Raw genomic sequence first — 25,549 nt, 5'->3', positions numbered from 1 at the left:
ACCAGAAGGATATAGAGGCTTTGGAGAGGGTGCAAGAGGAGGTTTACAAGGATGTTGCCTGGTCTGGAGGGTGTTAGCTATGTGGAGAGGCTGAATAGGCTCAGACTGTTTTCATTAAAAAGACGGAGATTGAGGAGTGACCTGATAGAGGTCTACAAGATTATGAGGGCATGGATAGAGTGGATGGGCAGGCACTCTTTCCCAGGGTGGAGGGGTCAGTCACCAAGGGGCATAGGTTTAAGGTCTGTGGGTCAAAGTTTAGAGGAAATGTGTGAGGCAGGTTTTTACGCAGAGGATGGTGAGGGCCTGGATCACGTTGCCGGGGAGGTTGTGGAAGCAGATACATTAACAGCGTTCAAAAGGCATCTTGACAAGCACATGGACAGGATGGGTATAGAGGGCTACGGCACAAGGAAGTGCTGAGCGTTTTGGCAAAGGTTGGTATCATGACCGGTACAGGCTCGGAGTGCCAAAGGACCTGTTCCTGTGCTGTATTGTTCTTTGGTCTTTGCGCCGTGGGTGTTCTTACAGAGGTGGACTGCAGCAGTTCAAGAAGGCAGCATACCACCACTACATTTGGGGGTGGGCAAAAAATGATGGCTTAGCCAGTTATCATCCCACATGATCTGTCCACATCCCACTAACAAATAGAAAAACACAAAGTTAACATACAGGTACAGGAAGCAATTAGGAAGGCAAATGTTATGTTGCCAATATTGTAGGAGAATTAGAAAACAAAACTAATGAAGTCTGTTGTATAGGACTTAAATGAAAAAGTGCTTAGAATAAGGTTTGGTATGTACCTAAGAAAATATATATTTGTCTTCGAAGCTGTGCAAAGAAGGTGCAGGTACCGGACCCAGTATCTGGGAAGTTGTAAACTTATAATACATAAAATGAAGTATTAAGAATAAAAGGGTTTTATTCAAATTGCTATCCAGAGTGCCGGCTTCGAATGTAGAAGATTTTGGGTCCTTCCAGATTTTGGGACGCTGGATAAGGGGTCTGGTTGTGTACATGCATTGATTCCTGGCTGAGAGAGTTGTCCTGGGAGGAGAGTTTGAGTAGAATTAACCAGGACTTTAGGAAAATTAGCGTTTATCTCATTGAAAACTTTTATGGTCCTGAGCAGCCTTGACCAGGTAGAAAATGAGAGACCGTTTCCATGGCTGGAGAGTCCAGAACTAGACCGTATCGTCGTAAATTAAGGGATTGGCTATTTAGCACTGAAATCGGAGAAATGTCTCCACTTAGAGGGTTGTGGATCTTTCGAATTGTCTACCCAGTGGAATTGCTATGCTAAATCATTTGAACCCAAAGTGCAATTCTCCGTCACCTCTCCAACGGCGTCACTATAGTCCAGAACGCACGTTTGCTTATTATTAGCAGGCCTGACCCGGAATTCCATGGGGCCTCCGCGATTCTCCACCTTTGATGGGCCGGGTTCCCAACGGCAAGGTTGACTTGTGCTTGTACAAATCATGAAACCGGCATCGTGGCTGATGGGACAGAGGGGGTATGGAAAGTGTCCAATAGCGCCATAGTTTGCTGACAATTGTGCCACTGGCCGGGGGACTTCTGCCAGGGCTGGGGGAGTAGCAGGTGACGGCCAGGATATGGGCTGTGGGGTCGGGGTGGACGGTCAAGGAACACCATTGCCGCAACCTGAAAGGCAGCCATGCAGCTGCGCACACTGCTTGTCATGTTCTGTAGACTGGCCGAAGTGAATGATGAACTACAGAACATTTAGTTTAAATAATTTATTGTAGAACAACTGCATGACAAGATAACTAGGATAAATAAAATAATAAACTACTAACACTAATTAACTATCGTGGAAGTACTGCAATATGCGTCTATCCTCCAGCACGATCTACTCCCAACTCCCGGGCCACATGATGGGTTTACACTGCCATCTTGTGGTCAGAGGTTATGCATAACATCATGCACAACCTTACCTTATGCATATCGTCACACTGCTGACAACCCACTATGAAATAAGGGCCACAGGTCGTAAAGGTATCTTCTTCTCCCCAGGTGCCCTCTGGCCCCAGCTACCCCCTTCAGCTTTATAGGCGTGCTCCAGCACAACCAGTGCTATCTTGTGTGTGGGAATTGCAATGTGTATATGTGGCTGCAGCTTGTCAGCCTCCCGAGTATCGATTATGGACCCGGCAAATCTCCAGCCGCTTTTCTTTGGAATCGATTGTGTTCCACGTGGCGCCGGTGCTAACAATCGCTGAATCGTTCCAGGTTCGGCACCAAGTTTGCTGTCGTGAAAGTCTACAAATGCTGCCCCAGCGTCAGCACTGAGTCTCAGGAATGAAGAATCCAGCCCACAGTCTTTTGAGCCAGGGTCCGATCTGGGATCTTCCTGTCCAGTTAGATTCATCTGATATCTTATCATTATCTTATTACTGTTTGTGAGACCTTGATGTGCACCAAATTAGATTACACATTTCATTACAATATTAACTGCAATTCAGAAGAACTTGTTTGGATATCCAAAGTGTCATTAAAAAGCAGTGTATAAATACAGGGGGTGGACTCTTCGTCCCGCCGCAATCATTTTCTGGTGTAGCATGCCCCAGCTGGCAATGGGATCCTCCATCTCGCCCGACAGCCATGGGGTTTTCCATTGCGGCACCCCCATGCCATGTGGGCATGAGTGCGCTGTCGACCAAGTGGAGGATCCCGCTGATGGAGAATCCAGCCCCTGTTCTTTCATGCATTATGGACACAGTGTGATGTGACCTGCCTGCAAATCTGAAGTGCACACTGGGACACAGTGTGATGTGATGCTTCCTGCAAATCTGAAGTACACACTGGGTCACAGTGTGATGTGACCTTCCTGCAAATCTGAAGTGCACACTGTATAAAATTGTAAGTATGTGTAGAGTGTGTATGTAAGAGAAATATTGGATTTACTTCTTCCATTCTGTCTAAGGTAAAAATTGTAGATGAACAGAGGTACAAGAAGGTGTTTGAAGATATTGTTCGAGTGATGGATCGAATGGAGAATGAGTTCCTACCTTCTTTATCCCTTAGTAGAAGAGATGTAAGTGCATAACTACTATAGCATTAGCAACCCTTTGATCAGCTACAATATTGGTAGCATTTTTGGTATAATTTGTTCTAAATTGCCTGTGACCTATGTGAAAATCTCCCTTTGTTGCACATGTAACTGTATGTGAATTGAATTTGCCAGTATTGCAACTGAACGTATCAGGATTGTAGCCCCTCGATCCATTAAATGTCATTCAACGTGGAAAACAGATCCCAGGTTATTTTTCATGCAACATTCAAAAGTATTAAAATAGAATCAAAATGTTTGAAAATACACAGCAGATCAGACAGCATCTGGAGTGAAAAACAATTAACATTTCAAGTCGATGACCTTTTATCAGCTTGGATGATGAGAAGGTAAAAGGGTGGGTATTATGCTTCCTGCACTTGTGTGGAAAGCTGTCATTGAAAAGGGTGGTGGTGTTCTCTGTCCCATCACAGTCCTTTTTTTCTTGTTTCCCCCTGCCTTCCCCACCCCTTTCACTTTTTTAAACGTACTACATGTCTAACTTTTCCCAGTTCTTTTAAAGGGCATCGCCTGACCTATAATACTCCCACCTTTTTCTGTTTTATTTCAGATTTCCAGCATCTGCAGTATTCTGCTTTTGTTCAAATGCAGTACTTTGATTTTGATAAAATAACATAATTTCCTTCAATGCCCCTCCAATGGATTATTTTTCTATTCTGGTTACCAGAATGTTGCTTCAATGGTTGCAGAATATCTGTGTGTGCAGGCCCAAGCAATTGGGAGAAGCGCATAGCAACTATAATATTATCACTTGTGATCTGTGCCTGGAATATTAAATGTCTACCATTTAAATCATTCTGCTATAGTTAAAATTAAATTTCTGTTCTTTGGTCAGTGTTTCTAGGATACAAAATAAGCCTGTGCCATATTTTCTACTCCTAATACAGTTTAACATTTTGAACTAATATGTGTGCCATACAGAATACTCGAAATATAAGATTCAAAGGAGGATGTAATGTTTTTAATGACAGTAAGGGGAGAATACATCATACAAGTAGCGCTAGGGTGGGAAAGGTTTTTTTATGTAATAAAGCAGTTCTTTGGTTTAGCAGCATTGCTGTAATTTCATGCCACCCCCTGCCCTCCTGGGAGGGGGTTGGGAGGGCATGAAATCGGGTGGGATGGCAGGTGATGCCATGCCCATCATCTACCCACTCCCACTGGTATTTACCAGTAGTGAGAGAGTGTCAGGCAGCCCACTTTCCCTTAGGTAATTGCATCCCCTTAAGTGGCCACTTAAGGGCCTCTTTCTGCTACTAGGTATTTAGCCAGACTACATTGCCAGGGTTATATACCTTGGGGGCTTTTCTGCGGGCTTGAGAGGGAGTAACCCTCCTAATCAAGACCTTTGTGCCCGTGGAAGGGCCACCCAAGGATAAAACCTCCTCCCTTGCCTGAAAAGACTCCCCCCGCCCTCACTTGTCAATCTACCATTTCCCACCCTTGCCGGGGTTCACCTGGTAACCTGGAAAGTTCACCCCGCCTTCTCCAGCATCCATCACTGGCATGGTCTGTGGACTAGTTACCACTCCTGGTGGCACTGCTGGGGCATCAAATCCCAGCCCATGTTTTTTCCTGTGATATTTTCCACTGCGGTACCAACTAATCATTTTTAATTCAAAATCGAAAATTCGATATTCCTAATTCTTCAAAAGTGCAATGGGTGTCAAGGTCTAATATATTAATGAAAATAGTTTAACTAACCAACTTAGCAGCAAAGTACTATTCATTGGCGAGTTTAGAATCACTCTACAGCTACCTTGCTTGATGCAGCAGTGTAATGTTCCTTGTTGCAATGTAACATGTTTGTCATTTACAATTGTCAGACAACTTCTTAAACCATGGATTGGAAATTGTACCATGGAATTGGAAAATGTTCACATTCCACTTGGCTTACAAAGTATGGGCATCTCATCTTAGTTTGTACAGGATTAATGGTTAATTCTTTCTGAGCTTTATGAAAGTAACAAAGTGGACGCAATAGGGAAATAATATATTTGATTAAAAAGCTACGGACAATTGTTCCAGAAACTTTGAGATACCGTGTATATGTAACTTTAAAAAAAGGTACAAGTAATTAATTCATTGAGCTCATTAAAAATATGTGGAATAATTCAACCAAAATAAAGCATCAACAAAAGACTTGTGTTATTTTCTTAATTACAGTTTACATTTGGGGACGTTAAGTTCCGGCAGCTGCAAAGGGAAAAGTTTCAGATAACCAATGATGGACAGGTGCCCTGTCATTTCTCCTTCATTCCCAAACTGAATGACAGCCATTACAGCAAACAGTGGCTACGGGCAGAACCTTGTGAAGGATATCTTGAACCTAGTAAGTATAATAGCCACCATTTAGTGGTCTATTAATGCAATGGTTTTCTCATAGGTCAGTGATGTGTATCAGCCCAAGTCGAATTATACCTAGAAATAATTTCAATGTTACGTTTAGTCTCTAAAACGTCAGTGTTATTTGTGGGGTGCGAGTGAATTTATTCCTAGTTTCAGTCCTAGCCTTTAATTTCCAAATTTTAATCATACTGTATGTGACACGGTACAGAAGAAGGCTGTTTGACCCATAGTGTTTGTACAGGTTGTTTTGAAAGAGCAATTCCTATACCAAGCCCATGTCCTTTTCTCATATCCCTACAGTTTTTCCCCCATCATTCATATTTTAGTATTAATCTTGAAAGAAATCCCCAAAATGTTATGTTGTGATAAATGACAACTGTTTTATTTCACACATGACAGCCACAAGTAATGTTGAGAACGAAAAAGTCTTGAATAAAATTTCTGACATTTGTTCCACATGTTGTAAACTATTGATTTTTACTCTTATCACTTGAATGCTAATTTTAGTTTTCATGAGAAATTTAGGTTCTAATTTCAATCTGATCAATGGGAAAACCTATTTTTACTTCCAATGACTGTTTTCCATCTCGACTAAAGTAATCCTGTTCAATCTCCATCATAATGAGCAAAAGCTGGTGCACAAATTAGCTGGTGGATTTTGAGTTCATCTTTTGGCCAATGTTATTACATCTTTCAGTACTTGAACAGTGCTACAAAAATATAAATTATTATATTATTTGGAAACTAAATCTGACAAATTAAGATCTAATTATTTCTCTGACCAGGATTCCCCCCCCCCCCCCCCCCCCCGGCCCCGCCCCGGGCAGCAGGCCTTCGGTTGGCGAATGTGCTTGCACCCCCCCAGGGAACCCATTGCAGGGGGGTTTGTCTTTGGTGGGACAAGAGGATCCCTCCAGCAGGAATGGTTGGGGTGAGGGTTGGAAAATCCTGCCAATAATGTTTAGAAGAGAGTTTTCCCTTGGTAACCTAAAAAGGACCATACTAAAATTGCAAAATGCTTATGCTGAAAATATTCCCAAGCTGCTTTGTTGTACAGAGAGGTGGAGGTAACACTGTTAAGATTGTATCTGCAGTTACCAATTAAATTAATAAAATAAATAATCTTTATTGTCACAAGTAGGCTTACATTAACACGGCAATGAAGTTACTGTGAAAAGCCCCTAGTCGCCACAGTCCGGCACCCATTCGGGTACGCGGAGGGAGAATTCCGAATTCTCAGCTGGTACAGGAATTGAACCCATGCTGCTGGCCTTGTTCTGCATCACAAACCAGTTGTCTAGCCTACTGAGCTAAACCAGCCCCAACCACCTCACCCTCTAGGTCCCCACGAAACGCTTTGATCCCTTAATCTTTATTTAATTTTTATGTTTTAAAAAAAATAATGTGGCTTTATCCATAGTCAAAAAAAGTGCGGTCAACAAATTATTTGTTCAAACGGCCTGAACAGTCATTTCCATCATTCAAGACCCACCCCAAAGCTGCCACTATGCGGATACTCTCTCCAAATCCAAATTCAGAGGCTATCTTCTTTAACTCCTGTGTCACAGCAGCAGTCTCCTCACGGGCTGTGCTGTGATATGGGAGGTCCTAAAAAAAATGAGTCTTTTCATATGGGGTGAGATGAAGAAAGCAAAGGAAAATGAATGATGTAAATAAGATAAAAAAATATACCCTGTGAAGGGTGTGCTTAAATTGTTTTTATATTTACTCAAAATAATGAACATAGAGTTTGTGGTATATTGGCATCTCGGAATTATGGCCAATGCCAGTGGATGACCAAGAACCAGAACTAAGACACTATAAACCATTTAAACTATAGCTGTACAAAGAGAGGTGGAGGAATTATATTATTGATAAGGAATTTAATAGGTATTAAAAAATTGACACGAGATAGTAGAAGGAGATGAGGACAAAATAATAGGACTAATTTCCTCATTCAGGTACCATTTGAGGAGAAGAGCTGCTTAACATGTAAATTAATAAATGGAAAATCAAGAACTGCAGACCCACAATCTCTTGACCATCAGTATTATAAGCACTTGACAGGGGTATCTCCCTTAATGTGAATAGAACCTAACAACTATTAATTAACTTAAAGGACCACTAGTCAAAGGTAAGTTTGCAGACAAAGACCGCTGTGGAAGTTTGTTATGTGTTAATTATGGAAAATGTTAACATCTTTGAAATTGAATGGTTAGGCCAGAGACCAATAGAAGGGAGATATGAAATACAAATTTGCTTATACAGTAAAGGATAGTTTTCTGGTGGAGAAGCACAGCAGGTCAGGAGAGCAATTAAGCACTTTGGAGCTGGCAGGCTTTGTGCCATCAAAGCTAAGGTCAAAAATAATATGATTCAGGAATACTTAGAAATCAAATCCAGAAGCTTTCTCCATTCGAGCACTGGGAAAACAAAGGGCAGGATTCTTCGAGCCTCTGCGCTGAAATTGCGCTTGGCGCGGGGAATGAGGCATCAGACCCGCAATCGGGTTCAATGCCTTCCCATGATTCTCCGTGGACCGGAGGATCATCGCTAGTCGCATACGCGCGATCGACGCAGCGCCCGTAAGGGGCCATTGAAAGACACAAGCAACTGGTCGAGTTCCTGCTGGCGTGGTTCACTCATGGTTCCACCTGGCGGACACTCGGAGTGGCGGCTGCAGTAGAGTCCATCGCCGCCCTGGTGTGAGGTGGGGCCTCCAGGACGGCCAGGGGTCTGTTCGAGGGCCACCGATCGGCGGGAGGGGGTACCTATATAGTTGGGGCTGGCTTGCTGGGTGAGTCCGCCATGTTGTGCGGGGCCACCGCGCGCATGCGTGGACCAGTGGCCTGAAGTGCAGGGCCCCATATCGGAAGCTGCGTGGAGTATTCCGGGGCCCCGCAAGCCCCCTTGAAAAAGTGAATCACTGTGGACTTTCTCCAGGAAAGTCCAGTGATTCGCGCCCTTTTTCCCACGGGCGTGGGGAGATAGCCCCATTAACAGAGAATTCTGCCCAAAGTGTCTCATCAGCAAAAGTCTATATTCGTAACTCCAACTTCATTCCCCTTCCTATACTGATTGCCCTGCCTGATCAATCCCATATTCTATCCGTCACTAAGCCTGCTCGTTTTTACCATTGCCGATTTCTGTCACTACATCAGAAATGGTAATACCGTACAAATCTTTTACCTCAAGACTGATTTCCTCCGATGTCCTCCTGGTTGACTTGCCAAACTATTTTGTTAGTAAACTCAAATTTATCCTTATGTTGTCCAGTATTAAGCCGCAGTCCCTAAATTTCTTGCCTTTGCCAATCAATATAGTTTGCTAAAGTGGTTAGAAGAATCCTTAAAAATAAAATCATGAATATTTAAAGATACAGGGATATAAAATGCAACTAAAGATTGCTAAAGAACATTATAGGAGAAAATAATGGGTGAGAGCTTCCGACTGTTCAAAAGCACAGAGCACTAAAGCTATAGCATTCTGTACCTAGATTGGCAGATGTGCAGGGCCAGGAGGAAACCCATCAAGTGATCCTTCAGTTTCCTTACCCAGTGCAAAGGTTGGGTTAAACTGAAAGTTGGAGGAATTTAATTAAAACTTTTGTAATATAAAATGATCCTATTTATAGTAGATCAATAGAATTGTGAATTAGGAAAACCATGCCCTACAGCAGTCATTACAATCCTTTAAAGAGAGAACACCAGTAAATATGTGGTCCATTAAAATAAACGGTGACAATTTTATCATTTGGAATTATAGAAAACTTAAATCAAAATAGCTCCCCTATAACCCTCTCACATACTTGTATCCCTTCTCAACCTTGATCAAGTGATCAAACTCTTGCCTCTTAAGGTTGAAGGTTGTGGTTTAACCCCCACTTCATAGACTTGAACACATTTGTTGTGCCGAGAGAATGCTGTACTATTCTAGATACATTTTCTTAGTTAAGACATTAAAGAGGATAGATATAAAAGACCCAATAGTAATATTGAAAGAGCAGGCACATTCTCCAGTGACCTGGCAGACATTTATTCCTTTTGCTGCCTGTGGAATCATAAGTCTGCAAATTGGCTGCTGTGTTTATCTATGTTGCACACTGACTGTACTTCACAGAATTGTTATGGCACAGAAAGGGGCCATTTGGCCCATCATGTCTGTACGGGCTCTCCAAATGAGCATTATGGCTTGGTGCCATTCCCCAGCCTTTTCCCCATGCCCCTATACAGGTATATTGTTTCTATTCAGGTAATCATCTAATGCCCTCTTGAATGCCTCAATTGAACGTGCCTCTACCACATTTTACTGGCAATGAATTCCAGACCCAAACCACTCGTTCTGTGAAAAGTTTTTTCTCACGTCACATTTGCTTTTTTGCAAAACACCTTAAATCTCTGCTCCTCTTGTTCTTGAACCTTTTATGAGGGGGAACAGTTTCTCCCTATCTACTCTGTCCAGCCCCCTCATGATTTTGAACATCTCCGTCATATCCCCTCTCAGCCACCTTCTCTCCAAGTACTTTATTGGATTTGAAGCATTTTCAGATGTCCTGAGGTGTGTAAATTGTGTAGATGTGTTGCTTTCTTGTTTCTTCTCTTGTACCCTTCGGCTCTCTGCTTTTGACCTTGGTGCTATTTCCCCTTTCAAGTCCCACCTTTGCACAAGAGAACTCCTTGCAGTGATTCTTTCAATTCTTCCACTTTTCTCCACCTAGTAAAACTCCGCATTGCAAGTAAATTCTGTCATCTTTTCTGATTTCTCACTCCAGGCTATTCCCTGACTTAGTTTAATTGTGAATTGGGACTTCTCTTTTGAAAGTATCATATAAATACAAGTAGCTATGAGTTTATCTAACTCTCCTTTTAAGAAGGGTTTCTGAATACTTGTGAATGTTCTCTTTCAGATGAGTCTGTTGAAATATCACTTGAAGTTTATGTTAGCAAGGACTCTGTGACATTATTAAACTCAGCTGAGGATAAAATTGAGGACATCTTGGTTTTGCATCTGGATCGGGGGAAGGATTATTTCCTAACAATTGGTGGGAACTACTTGCCGAGTTGTTTTGGTACATCACTTGAATCACTGTGTCGAATGAAGAAGCCAATTAGAGAAGTGCCCATCACCAAGCTTATAGATCTGGTAAGAATTTAAATTAATGTTAAAATAAAATATACATTATTACTGTTTTGGACATTGCTCCTTGCAAATCCTTATTGTGCACTCCATCCCTCTTCTCCTGTCCTGATTTAAACTGAGTGACCAAAGTTACATTTCTTTATCAGACAATGATGCAGCGAAGAAATAGACCCTTCAACCCATCATGCCCATGCTGGCTCTTTGAAAGGGCTATCACATTTGCACCATTTTCCTACTCTCATAGTCCTGCGATTTGATTTTTTTTTCCTTCAATCTGATTATAATTTTCTTTCAGTTTGACAACACTGACAGCTATGAAAAACAAAAAACCTTTGCTACCCTAGGGAAATGTGGCTGATATGAATACATTCTCTTCATTGATTCAACGTGGCTCTATTTATAGAGTGAAAGATTTAGACCCATGCATGTGGTATTTGCTATGAAGAAATGGGTATGCTAGAAAAAGCACCGAATAGTTGGCCTTTAGTTGTTACTAACAAACTAATGTTGAACTTTTGTTCTGATCGAAGCAATGGTGTTTCCACTGCTTTTTAGTTACCTCCAAATAATGATCTGTTTATGTGTGTAGAGCAGAGACACACAATGAAAAAGCACATGAAGCATGCCCTGGAAAATTTTAACCCCTTATTTTAATGTCTGATGATCTGAATGGTAAACAACTGCGCAAGTTAAAAGAAATGGTGCCAGCAGGAACATCTGGTCCCGCTGATGGCGCACCCCTGACGTGGGCTTCGCGGCGGTAGGGGGTGGATTCAATGAGAAATCCCATTGACAGTGGCGGGACCAGATCCCACCATCTGCCAATAGCTGGTCGTTTTCCCGCCAGCAAGAAGCACACTGCAGGGAGGTCAGAGAATCTCCCCGCAATTTCTGCAAAACTATCCGCCACTCTTTTTTTGTGTTAGGTGTGTTGTGCACCTTCAGAGGATCAATAGTGGAGAGTACTATTAATGGAGAAGCTAATTTCAGACCAAGAGAATAATGTTTAGGTGGATGGCTTATTCATATGGCATTTTTATTGTTTATTTTGTGTTTAAAACCCATACATCTCTCATATGTGGCACTGTATGTGGCAGTGTTAATTTTTATGCTGGAATGTTTGCCTCAGGAATTTTTCTTTCTGCTCTACCTTCTCCAGGAGCCACTAAAGTCATGTTTATCCCAGTTTGTCATTTAGGAACTATTGAAAGTTATCATTTCTTAGCAATGATGTTTTAGCCTCCAGTCAGATATTGTGTTGGTTTAAACACCAGCTTTTCACCTCTGTAATCAAATCTAGCCAGAATTAATGTCTGCTTTTTGCAAAGACCTCACATGAAATCAGATGAGGAAATATCGATCCACGTCATAAAACTACACAAAATGAATTGATATTAATTTGGAAATCCCACTCCATGGTGGGTGGGGGTGTACAAGGTAGTTGTTGTGGGAAATAGGAATACGTTGCTCTGGTACAACTTTGATAGACTTTGGAGATATTTACAGAGTCTAATGTGCTATGTCTGACCTTAAAGTATGAGCTGTTAACACCCTTTTCCTAAAATGGAGGATGTTCAATTCCCTAACATTCATATCCCTTGACTTGATTAGTGCCAGAAAGTATAAAATATAAAGCTTGTCTTTTTGCACTAATTTAGTGTCACTTTGGGCTAAGGATGGTTGGTGTTCAATAGTGCAAAATGCCACACAGCAGCAATAGGGAGTTCTTTTGAAATTGCAGCTGAATTATGTTTTTAGAACTGAATAAAGGGAACTTTATCCTGAATCTTCCTATCCTCTACCTGACTTAAGAATGTTTTATTCTCAAACACAGAAGCTTTTCAAAAATACACGCATTTCCCAGTTGCTGAATTGTACTTTCTCAGGTTCACTTCTGAAGTAGGGTTTTTTAAATGTGCATATTTTAAAAGTCGTGAACAACACTCCAAGGGAAAGAAGTAATTATTATTACACTTATCTCAGTTCTGTTGAATCTGCACATGATATTTTTCAGAAATCTTTCTCTGGCTGATGCTTTTTTTTCTCTTTCTGTCTCTTGTGCCATGTTCAGGATGATGACCACATGTTACTGAAGGTAATGGTACATTTGGAAAGTGTTAGACTAATACTGGTTGACTACATCTAATCCTTTTTAAATATTTCACAGATTTTGAAAGTTAGAATTGTTCTGAGTTTCCCCAGTGGCCTTGGGTATAAAGTCACTGGTGTATTACTGAACCAGATAAACCAGAAAATGTCATGTTTTATTTCCAATTCTATTGAATTATTCCATTACACTTGGTCTAACGCTATTCCCTACACCCCTGGATAATGATTTTTTTAATAAGATAGCATTGGGTCAGAAATACCGGTAAAGGAAGTTTTTTTTTTTACTGTTGGCTTAAGTACTCAAGTAACTGGTGGATGGTAAAGGGGCTCTGGAAGTTTTCTCCTCCTCCTCGGAGGCGGTTGCTTGGGTATTGGTATCTCAATGAAATGACCATTCAGTTATGAGCCGGCACAGTATCTGGCAACTGGCTGTTTGACCTTGCTGAGCACCCCATCTGAGTCCAATTCTATTCTTTCCTAAACTATGTGCACAGGAACCACCGAAGAGCAAGAAGGGTTGAACACCCTGGTTGAATTATTTTCTCCCACTCCATCATATCCCTAGGACATTGAAACTAATTGCACTGTCCCAACGGATGCCATGGCTGAAACGAGCTAACTCAGCATAAAGCCATGGTCTTGGATAAGAAAATAGAGAGCCTTTGGCCCAGACAAGAAGCTTCCTATGCATCACCTTAATACAAAATAAAATGGTGCAATATTGATGCCTGTCAAAATATATTTCGGGAGCATTTCTAGTGAATGTAATCCACCAGTTGTTACAAAATGACCCACAGATACTTAACATGGCACAAATTTTTTCTGTGTGATTTTTAAACTATAATACTGGAATCTTAAGAATTCCAAGGAAGGCTGACTAACTTCTACATTTCAAATCTGACCCTGTTATCAACTAACATATTTATGGATTAATTTTGCTATTATTAAACTAAAACTAATTCATTGTCTGAAGTATCTGTAAGCTGGTGAACCAAGTGATATGTTTGCCTTCACACGAACATTTTTACTCCTTCAGAGACTCTGCAGTATTACAATACTCAATCAGCCAATTGTTCCACATATACTGTTAAGTGTTGAGATTTGCAGGACTTTGCATAGCATATGGCATTAAATTGCTTTCATCATGATGCAAATCTACTTTCATACCAATCTGATTAAACATTCCTGTTTGCAATGATGTGGCCTCCTGCTAAGGTATCTCAAAGGGCATTATTCTAGGGGAAAAGGGGTGTAAGTAAAAATAGAAAACTTTATAAAGAATCGATGGATAAATATTAAATTGAAAAACTCTAACTGCTGGTTCCAGATTAAAGCTTATGTAAGTAGATGGGGTATAAAAAAGATTGTAAAATACACAGTTTAAATTTTCACAGCACTCGTGTTCTAAGTCGTAGAATATGGCACAGAGACCATTCGGCCAATTGAGTCCATGCATGCTCTCCATGGAGTGATCCAGTCAGTCCCATTCTCCTGCTCTGTCCCCACAAGCGTGCAAGTTTATCTACTTCAAGTGAATATCCAATTTTCTTTTGATATCATTGATTATCTCTGCTACCATCACCCTCTTGAGCAGCAAGTTCCAGGTCAGTACCACTTGCTGCATTAAAAGAAGTTCTCCCTGCATCTTTTGCCCAAAACCTTAAATTGGTGCCCCCTACTCCTTCTACCATCAGCTAATGGGAATAGTTTTTCTTTGTCTACCTTATCCAAAGCTGTGATCATCTTGTAAAATCGCCCCTCAATTCCCTTTGCTCCCAGCTTCACGAGAAAACCCCCAGCTTCTCAAACTTAATCTTGTGGCTAAAATCTCACACCCTTGGAACCATTCTGGCTAATCTCCTCTGCACCTCTCGAGGGCCCTCACATCCTTCCCAAAATACATCAACCAGAATTGGTTGCACTACCCTAGTTGTGGCCTTGCCAAAGATTTATAAAGGCTCAGCATAATTAGACTGTAAACTGAATACCTCTGTTTATGAAGCCCCAGATTCCATCTGCTTTGTTAACCACTCACTCAACATGTTCTACCTTCAAAGATCAGTGCACGTGCACCCATTGGTGCACTCCCTCTGTTTTACCAAAATGCATCACCTCAAACACTGTTGTATTAATTTCTGCCTGCCACTTGTCTGCCCTTCTGCTAGCCAATCTATGTCCTGTTGCAGTCAATTAGTATCATCCTCCCTTGTTTGCCATTCACCCGAGTGTGGTATCATTGGCACCTTTTGACATTTTATTCTGTATTCCAACACCCAATTCATTTATACATAACAAAAAAAGACTTATTGGCATGCTTAAATATCAGGGGGTGGATTCTCCATTTGGGAGATTATGGGCTGGGTTCTCTTATTTTCCGGCTATGTCAGGAGGAAGTGTCTAGTTTTACAATGAAAAGTCTACGGCGCCCCCGCACCAATGCTGCACCCGATGGAGGGCCACGCCACGTAAAAGTCCCGACGTTCCGAACAAAAACAGCCGGAGAATTGCCGAGTCCATGGCTGCGCATGCGCACAGTGATGACCTGCAGCCGTTGCGCTGTACAACATGGCGACTGGCCTGCCAAATAATGCCCCTTGGACACCCCCTCACCACCCCCTGGACGCCCCCCCGCCCCACCAGTACCCCCAGCACTCGCTGAACCCCCCCCCCCCCCCCCCCAGCATCACAGCTCCTGCCCGTCTGAGGCAGCGCTGGACGGCGTCCGCAGCCGCCATGCCGGGTTTATGAACTCAGCCGATCGGGAGCGGAGCATTGGGGGAGGACCTCAAACCGACACACTGAATCCATCACAACGGCATGCGGTGCGCGCCTCGATGATGCCGATTTGGAGGGGGCGGAGCACCTGAAAAATGGTGGCCACCCCAATTCGGTCGCAAGCGGGGTTTCTCCGCCCGATTGCCAAATACGATTTCGGAGTCAGGCAACGGAGAATCCTGCCGTATGTTCTCCCACCAGAGGAGAATTGCACCCATTTACGATCCCCCTAGGATACAAATTGGGAAGCAATTCCGTATCCCTTGCAAATGTATTGCTGCCGATGAATACACGGGATTCCCAAGGGAATACCACTATTGGGCCACCATTTCGAGCAGGCAGCCCGATAGCAATGTACCGCAGCCATCCACTCCCCTCACCGCAAATAAGCCCTGAACCCCCCTCCCAACCAACTCCAGCAACGCAAAGCAGCCCCCTCACCCTCAGATTGTCTAGGTACCCTCTCCCCCCAAGTATGGGGGTGATCCCGTCAGCCCGGCATCTCCCCCCCCCCTACAGGACCTCTGTAATAGGGAGACCCACTCCCCCCCCCCCCCCCCCCCCCAGGAATCCATGTAATAGGGAGACCTCTAAACACCCCCAGGATCAGTGACTCTATAGGCATTGAACCTCAACGTTCACAAACATTGACCACGTTGATGAGAGGTAAGTGCGTTGCAATCACACGTTTGAGTGATTCGAATGCACTTAGTGCTTACCATGCACTTATCTCCCTTTGATGTGGTTAGTATTTGTCACCACAGATCCATGAAGGGATATGAATGAAGCAAAGCTGAAGCTGGTTTGTGGAAGTCAATCATAACCCACTACTAGCAAGTTTTGAATGGCTTGCAGCTAATGGATCTGTGGGGTTAAAACACAGGACACAATTGTTCTCCTTCAAAGAAGGACATGTGGAGCCTCCAAATAAGTGTTACAGCTGTAATCTGTTTACACTGGCGCTATCTGGACTGCTCTCTAGCTTCCGGACAGGAGTCTCCTCGTAGAAACATAGAAAATAGGTGCGGGAGGAGGCCATTCGGCCTTTGAGTCTGCACCACCATTCAGTATCATCATTGCTGATTATGCAAATTCAGAATCCCACTCCCGTTTTCTCTCCATACTCCTTGATCACTTTCGCTGCAGGGTCCACGTGCAGTTCGCTCTGGAATATATCGAACAAACTGTCCCCAACAGCTTTCTGTGGTAGAGAATTCCACAAGTCCACAACTCTCTGAGAGAAGAAGTTCTTCGTCATCTCAGTCCTGAATGGCTTACTCCTTATTCTTAGGCTGTGACCCCTAGTTCTGGATGTCCCCAACATTGGGAACATTCTTCGCACGACTAGCCTGTTCACTCCCACAGGATTTTATGCTTCTATGAGATCCCCTCTCATTCTTCTAAACTCCAGTGAGTACAAGCCCAGTCGATCCAGTCTTTCTTCATGTCAGTCCTGCCATCCTGGGCATTGGTCTGGTGAACCTTCGCTGGACACCCTCAATAGCAAGAATGTCCCTCCTCAAACTAGGAGAACAAAATTGCACACAATACCTAAGGTGTGGCCTCACCAAGGCTCCGCATAACTGCAACAAAACATCCCTACTCTTATACTCAAATCCTCTCACTCTGAAGGCCAGCATGCCATTAGTTTTCCTCAGTGCCTGCTGTACCTGCATACAATCCTTCACTGACTGTTCCACCATGACACCCAGGCACTTCCCCTTTTCCAAAACTGCTACCATTCAGATAATAATCTGCCTTCCTGTTTTTGCCACCAAAGAGGATGAGCTCACATTTACCCACTTTATATTGCATTTGCCAAGTATTTGCCTATTCAACCAGCCTGTCCAAGTTGCCCTGCAGCATCTTTGCATCTTCCTCACAGCACACACTGCCACCAGCTCCGTGTCACCTGCAAATTTGAAGATATTGCATGCAGTTCCTTCGGCCAAATCATTAATGTATATTGTGAACAGCTGCCTTCCACTCTGAAAAGGACCCATTTAGTTGAGCCACCTTCCCCATCTAACTCATGCCCCAGACAGGGACGTACAATTGTTGAAGGTCATCCATGTGTTCTTTAAACGTCTGCCATTGCCTATCCACTGTCAACCCCTTAAGTATCCTTTTCCAGCTTATCCTAGCCAAACCACGTCTCATACCATCAAAGTTAACTTTCTTTAGTTCACAATCCTAGTCTCAGACTTAACTGTGTCACCTTCACCTTAATGAAGAATTCTACCACATTGTGGTCACTCTCCTAAAGGATCACGCACCACAATGTTGCTAATGAATCCTCTAATTGTACAATACCCAATCTAGGATGGCCTGCTGTCTATGGGGAATGGTCTGTCGGAGAGCCCCCCCCCCCCGCCCTGTAGTCTGGGATCACTGGGGAGGGGGGTTCCTCCATTGCAGGTGTCCCTGGAGGGGTCTTCCTGTTAATGGGGGTTCCCTGAGGTGAGTGTTGGGGGGAGTGGATTGGAGGGGGGGGGGGGGGGGTGAGGGGCTGTCCTGGTAGAGAGCGATGGGCAGGTAGTGCACTGTGCAGGGGAGTTGGCCCTTGCATGGACTTTGAGGGCAACTCCCCTCGGGAGGTACCCCCTTGGCCCACCGTGAGGTCCACCATGCCTGGGCCATGCTGCTAGAGACCGCAAGTGATCTGCGCCCACGTGATTCCCGACCATGGGGACCAGAGAATCCCAGGTGCCGGGCCTGCTAAATGGATGCAAATGGGTAATTAAGATCCATTAAGAGTGCTAGTGGAAATCCTTTACATATTCACACATACAGCAAGCACATTGAGATGAGTACTGATGGAATGCCCACTTTTCAACCATGTAAGTGATTTATTTTTTCTAATTTCCAACAAAATGTGGATTATTTTTTATTCCTAATTTTACCTACATTTGAATAAAATTTAATCCAAATTATTTCTAGAATTTTTTTCACGAATTAAAAACTTAAAATTGAAGATGTAAGAAAGTTCCAGCACTTCAAGACATAGTCAAAAAGAATGGATCTGAATTTAACATTTCTACTACTGGGGAGTTCAATCTGAGCCCAACTCTTCTTCCAGGCACTCCTCCCACTCTTCAGTTCCCTCGATAGTTTTTGTCGTTCTCTCCCCTCCCTGCATTTCTTTCTTTCCCACAACTCAGTTTAAAGCATTGCTCCCCTGGCAACTGGCACCCAGATAACCATGTGCAAGCAGGAAAATAGTGCATCCATGCATTGTTAATAAATGAATATGTTACTGATCAAGAAGTAAGCTAGAAGTAAGCTTGGTGTAAAGTCATCATCACTGCATTCCTTGTGGCATAATGTAATCAAACATATAATTTTCTAATAACTCTTGGAATTTTAAAAAGTGACAGTTTTCCCGAGTTCAAGCCTTTTTTAATGATAACTAGAGGACTAACGTAATTTCTGAACATAGCATTAGGCCATAGCGCACCAGTATCTCTTAGAACTTCGAACTTCTGTAGGGCTTTTTGGAAAAGAAAATCTAGTTATTTTTGTTTTAAAAAACAAATAAGTCACAATTCAAACTTTTTTGTAAAACCTTTGATTTTCATGATGAATATCAATTTTATAACTATAAAAGATTTTAAAATGATGCAAAGTCCTGTTGTCGTACTTAATCAACTAAAACCTAAATCCCAGTCTGGATTTGAATGGGCTGTACCAGTCAGAAATGACTAAGGACTTGTCGCTTTCCAGCAGCTGACCCTGAATTTTCCAAATTCTTTACTGTGTTGACTAGGAGAAATCTCGTTTTGAGCTCGTCTCGATGGATAATATAACAACTGACAATAAACCTCTACAGATTCCGAAAGAAATTTGGTTGTTGGTGGATCATCTCTTTAAAAATGCAAGTCGACAGGTAGGTGATACAAATTTTTTTCCATCCGTTCAACCTGTAAGTTTTCACTCCTAACAATTCATCTATCATATCTCAAACAATAGTGAAGTGCAGTTGGGAGTCATGACTATAGGCAAAGCTTTGTGAGCTTTTAGTTTGCATCTTGTGATACACAAAGAAAATGGTTAATTAAATGCTAATTCTGGATAATGAAAGGAATTCTATCAGAGCTTTTGCGATTTTGCAAAACAATAATAATGATGCTATGTTTTGGATGCATTAGGATTAAGTTGGTCTTTCTGTAGCCTTTCCAACAGAGTTTTCATGATCCTCGAATAATTTTCTTTTAATTATTTTTTGCATTTGTCTCCCCTTCCTTCCCTGAAGTTGTTGACTGTTGCTGGGATATGATTCGGTGTTCTAGTCATTCTTAATATCAGATCTAAGCAATGTTGCTAGGCTAGGCTATAAGACAATTAAGGCTTTCACAGTGAAACCTGATATTGTCCCAATATGAACACATCCAGGAGTTAAAAGAAACCAATTTCAGAAACAAATGAATGCCACTTCCCTGCCCCCCACCCCCCACCATTTACCTTTCCTCCTGATGAATTACGAGCTACACATAGTTGTACCTTGAACCTCCTCGACTATATGCCTTCCTGATGCAACAAGCTCACTGGCCTTTCTTCTTAGTGCTACCTGCCGAGCTTGTAGCAATGAGACATGCAGACTGGGCCTAGATGTTCATCTGTGTAGCACTTTTGATTTGCATTCCTCAAAATGAGCATCCTCAAATTTCTAGAGCATTGTATAGAAAACCAAGCAGATGAGTTTGAAATGTGAGTTTTCACCAGTGCAGATAACTTAAGTTTTCATTAACTTTTTGATGTTTTGATAGGAGGACCTGTTCCAGACACCTGGTACACAGGAGGAACTTCAACAGATCTTTGACTGCTTGGACACGAGCATTCCACAAACCATTCGTATCCTTTACACAACAACATGGAGGCAGAGTCAAGTTTTGTTTTATTCTTCATTGGGGTGTGGACGTTGCTGGCAAGGCTAGCTTTTGTTGTCCATCCAAAAGTCGCTGGAGAAAATGGTGGTGAGCTGCTGCCTTGCACAGCTGTAGTCCTTCTGGTGCATCTGCATCCATAGTGCTGCAGGGGAGGAAGTTGCAGAATTTTGATCCTGCTACAGTGAAGGAACGGCGATATAGTTCCCAAGACGGAATGCTGTGCGCATTGGAGGGCAACTTCTAGATTATGGGGTTTCCAAGTGTCTGTTATCCTTGCCCTTTTGGTGGTAGAGGTTGCAGGTTTGCAAGGTGCTGTTGAAGGTGGCTACAGTGCGTTTTGTGTGTAGTTCTCACTGCTGCCAATGTCAGTAATGGAGGGAGTGATGTAGGATGGGTACCTACCAAACATGCCACATTGTTCTGGATGATGTAGAACTTTTTGAGTGGTGTTGAAGCCACACTCTTCCAGGCAAGTGAGAGTTTTCCATCACACTCCTGACTTGTGCCTTGTAGAAGGTGGACATGCTTTGGGGAGTCAGGATGAGTTGCATTATTATTATATGACTTTTCCAGTTCAGTTTTTGGTCAATGGCAAAATTCAAGATGTTGATAGTGGGGGAATCAGTGATGGTAATACTGTTGAATATCATGGGGAAATGGTTCTATTCTCTTTTGTTGGAGATTATCATTGCCTTACGTGTATGATATAAAGTTACCTGCCACCTATCAGCTCAAGCCTAAATGTTGTTCGGGTCTTGCTGCATATTGGTACTGCTTCAGTATCTGAGGAGTCCCAAATGGCACTGAGTCATCAGTGAACATTCCCATGTCTGACCTTACAATGGTGGGAAGGTCGATGAAGCAGCTTAAGGGCCTAGGACACTACCCTGAGGAACCCCTGCAGCAATATCCTGGAATTGAGATGATTGGCTCCAATCTTGTTTTGTGCTAGGTATGACTCCAATCAGTCGAAAGTTTTCCCCATGATTCCCATTTTTATCTAGGTCTCCCTGATACCATACTCTTGTCAGATGCTGCCTTAATGTCCAGGGCATTCATAACTTCCCTGGGGTCAAGTGTTTTTTTTTATTCATTTGGGGGATATGAGTATTATTTTACAGGCACTGTTGCTATAAAAACTAAAATGTATGTCAGTCTCTAATGAAAGGGATGAAAGTTAGATTAATGGAGAATGATCATTATGGATAAATGAGTTTAAACCTTTGGCCACCTTATGTCCAAGAGAAGCTGTTTTTTAAATAGAAAATCAAGTGCTGATGATTTTCAGAAAGTACTCAGTAGAAGTTAAGGAATCCATACTAATGATTACTGCAGTTCTGTGGCTTCTTTGTTCATTGGAAATCTTTTATTCTATTCTCTTTCTAAATCGTCGTGCCCCCCTCCCCCCCCCCCCCCCCCCCCACCGCTCATAATCCCCCTACCCTGCCCACTCAAAACAAGGTCATCATAAACCCTTTTGCCACTGATGAGAGTCGTTATCTCAAGATTTAAGACTTTTGAGTAGGCAGATGTGTGGTGTTATAGAGTTGGAGGACATAACTTCACTGCTGTAGGGCAGCACAGTGGCGCAGAGGGTTAGCACTGTGGCCTCATGGCGCCGAGGTCCCAGGTCGATCCCGGCTCTGGGTCACTGTCTGTGTGGAGTTTGCACATTCTTCCTGTGTTTGCGTGGGTTTCGCCCCCAAAACCCAAAAATGTGCAAGGTAGGTGGATTGGCCTCTCTAAATTGCCCCTTAATTAGAATAAATGAATTGGGTACTCTTTTTTTTAAAAAAACTTCTCAGCTGTAACCTCATTGTCACGGAGTTGTCCATCTTATTTGTGTTTTATGTAAGGGAACCAAGTTGCTCTTATGCGCCTATGGTGGTAATCCTTTTAGCAGCATTGTAAAGTATAGGAACCTGCCTTCAAATTAGTATTTGATGCAGGGAATCATAGAATTTACAGTGCAGAAGGAGGCCATTCGGCTCATCAAGCCTGCACCGGCCCTTGGAAAGAGCACCCCACTTAAGCCCACACCTCCACCCTATCCCTATAACCTCTCCTAACGTTTTTGGGATGAGAGGGGGAAAAAGGATTCCAAAAGAGGCTACGTGATTCATTTTTCTGCACATCATTTGTTTGATAATGATTTCAGTAAAATATTCAATAGAAAAAGCTGACCAATTTTGGATGAAAGGCTGCTGGATGTTGTGTTCACTCAATTGAGAGTTTTAGGAGGCTATATTTCACTTGTCACACCTTCATCATTTACCTTGAACTCAATGCTCCCTCATTTTTATAAAAGTGCAGATTTATAACAATCCCAATTATTTCGACATCAGATGCAAATCATTTAGGTGTTCTGTGCAAAGCCAAATTTGTCTCTACTATTAGGTACTCAAGTCAAGCCCAATCAGTGCTGTTTATATTTCCTGACTTTTGTATACTAGCTGGCAGTAACCATTCAGTGGCTGAAGCTTTACTCATCTTCCTTGAAGCCCTCCCAGAGCCTGTGATATGTTATGAGCTACATCTTCGCTGTCTAGAAATTGCATCTGATAGTCGCAGCTGTAGACATGTAAGAGTTACAGCTTTATAATTGTTTTGTGTGACTATTATGATACTGTATATAAAATGTGATCACAATTGCTTAATCACAATTCATAATTTGTACAGATATCTTTTGTTCTAGGCTTCATTTATATGGCGCCTTTACCTTTGGATCAGTGTGGCCCAAGTAATTCACAGAAGCACAATTTGCAGCTGTGTGGTTTGGAATAAACTTGCATCATTGGAGATTTTGTGTGGAAAGTAAAGTAGAATAATAAGTTAAGAAAAGTAACATTATCATTGACAAATCAATAATCAACATCAGTCTTAGTTTATAACTAGTGCCGTAACACTCATTTCAAAAGGAACTTGGCCATAGTGGCAGATTTCCCATGCTACAGCTTTCTCTATATCCAGATATACAGAATGCTGACTCATTTCAAGATGTTGCATAGATGCCAAATCCTCTGGGGCTTGATTTTATCAGGAAGGTTAGAATTCTGAGTCAATCATTAGAAATCCCAGCTAGACCCGATGTAGCGTGTCTTTTAGGTGGTTCCGGACTAGGGAACTATCGTTGCTATCGTTGGGAGTTCTTTCCTCCAGACCACGCGGTGTAAAATTCAGATGAACGATTATTTATAAATCCTGGGTCTTGCATAACCTACTTATAAGCACATCTCCAAAGGCCATGGTCCTTCTTTATATTCTGTTGTTCCTGGATGTTGAGATTAATACTTTGTGACAGAAACTAAAATATATTGAGGAAACCTCAGTTGTAAGCTGCATCTCAGCTGCTTGTTGAATGAAGCGTTCAACTTCAGGGAGATTGGCCCCAAGTACAGTAAGATGAGTCACATTTCATCACCTACAAGATGATAGGTTTGAGTAGCATAGAAAATGTTACTGTTCAAAGAGAAAGTGCAGCCTGCAATGTAACCAGACTTTACAAGCATGAAAATGACAGCCCAGAAAAAAACAGCTGATTTATCAAGTCTATCTCACCCTACATGGCTAGACATTCATGATTAAATATTCTTTCCCTATCACACCCAGATTCTCAGCCATATAATCTCCTGGGAGAGGCAAAGGAAACCCGAAAAATTGGGCATTAGTAAAAGTAAATAGATAAGCAATCTAGTTAAGACAATTAACTAGATCGGACTAACATATCGAGTTACTTCTATATGGTTTGATCTCTGCTCTTATAGGGGACTGGCCCAGCTCCCGCCTGAAGAGTCCTGAGTGTCAGCAATCAATGGCAAAATATTCCAGTTGCTCTCAATTCCCTGGAGAAAGAAAAAAGTCAAACATCATGCCAGTTCTCCTCTTGCGTAGTTTAAAATTGTGTTCCCTAGCCCTACCCATCTGTTAAACTGAAATAATCTATTATGATGAATGCAAGAAATTGTCATATTTTATATTTTTTGCAGTAATGTTATTAAAACCTGGGTTAAGATGCATACAGACAGTATGGCTGCTAAAGCAATGATTAAGATGTCGTAAGGTAATCTTTGATTTGCAGGTGAAGTTTTGTGCTAATAGATCTTGAAACCATTTACATGTTTACACATAGCTAGCTAATGGAATATTGTTAGGTTTGAAGAACCCCTGGGATGTAGATAGTTTATGAGGGGTATTATGTTTGGTCCTGGCTAAACAAGTCAAGGGACATGTTGTAAGCAGAGACAAAAGATTGCCTTCTGCTTTAGGTACAGGTGATGTATTTATGGGAGGATCCAGGTCTGTCTGAAGAGTCAGAAGGTCCTCAAACTCTAATCTGAACAGAGGTGTTTCAGTTTGGTGCTGAAAGATTCTCTCTTCAAAGATTCTGTACAGAGAAAAGCATGTTAACTTTAAAGTTGTTAACTTTATTAATGAGTGGTATTTAATATATATTGGTTTGTTTAATTGGAATGTAGTGTCAGGTTTAGGATGTAAGTTAAGGTTTCTTCTTTTACTTAAGAACTGCTGTCAAGCAATTTCTTTGTTGCTAATGTGGTTAATTCTGTGATTAAATTCAGGTTTGTTTGAACATAAAACATACCTATTGGCAGTGTTATCACTCCTGCGATGCAATAACATTTCCTCACAGTTTTACTAATTGAAAATAGTTTGGTTCTTGTCCAGGATCCTAATGCTATCCATAGGGAGTGTATCTAAGCCTTTAATTATTTTACAGACTTCTGTTCGGTCAGCTCTTAACATACACTGCTCTAAAGAAAATAGATTGAGGTGCTTGAACATATTTGAGTAGCTCTTCAAGCTAAGAATCACTTTTGTAGCACTCCCTACTCTGCTCTTGTTAAGGGCCACCATATTACGCGCAATGTGAGAGGGAACTAAAACTGGGCACAATATTTTAGATGTGGTCTGACCAGTGAACTATGCAGTGTCAAATGGAATCCTTTGATTTGTATGAATGATTCTATTAAACAACCTTACCTTTGTCACTTTTAGGTACAGTTTCTCCTCATTTATCATGAACATTCAGCAGTCTGTGCACAATAGCACCAAGATTATTTCTTTCCCAATCCCTTTCAGTATTGTTCCCAGCAAATGATATGCGGATATTGGGCTGCCCGCTCAGAATGGCTGCCTGATAGTGGGATTCCCTCTGGAATCCTTCATATTCCTCACCATG

At 42.1% G+C, this 25,549-nt stretch overlaps 1 protein-coding gene across 4 annotated transcripts in view; it reads left to right on the top strand.

Annotated features, from left to right (window-relative positions):
- Positions 1–25,549, top strand: part of ocrl (OCRL inositol polyphosphate-5-phosphatase) — a 120,508-nt gene that overhangs the window by 78,315 nt on the left and 16,644 nt on the right. For 3 of the 4 annotated variants that reach the window (XM_038776188.1, XM_038776190.1, XM_038776191.1), the window contains 7 exons: positions 2,948–3,058; positions 5,261–5,426; positions 10,350–10,585; positions 12,654–12,677; positions 19,233–19,352; positions 20,233–20,317; positions 22,806–22,933. In XM_038776188.1, coding sequence (XP_038632116.1) covers positions 2,948–3,058; positions 5,261–5,426; positions 10,350–10,585; positions 12,654–12,677; positions 19,233–19,352; positions 20,233–20,317; positions 22,806–22,933 — 870 coding nt within the window. The remainder of the gene's footprint in view (positions 1–2,947; positions 3,059–5,260; positions 5,427–10,349; positions 10,586–12,653; positions 12,678–19,232; positions 19,353–20,232; positions 20,318–22,805; positions 22,934–25,549) is intronic. The other variant, XM_038776189.1, reaches the window with a different exon arrangement.

This window comes from Scyliorhinus canicula, chromosome 17, assembly GCF_902713615.1.
Source record: "Scyliorhinus canicula chromosome 17, sScyCan1.1, whole genome shotgun sequence".
Taxonomy (NCBI): domain Eukaryota; kingdom Metazoa; phylum Chordata; class Chondrichthyes; order Carcharhiniformes; family Scyliorhinidae; genus Scyliorhinus; species Scyliorhinus canicula.
The sequence above is the reverse complement of the archived record's forward strand: the minus strand, read 5'-3'. Positions and strand labels throughout refer to the sequence as shown.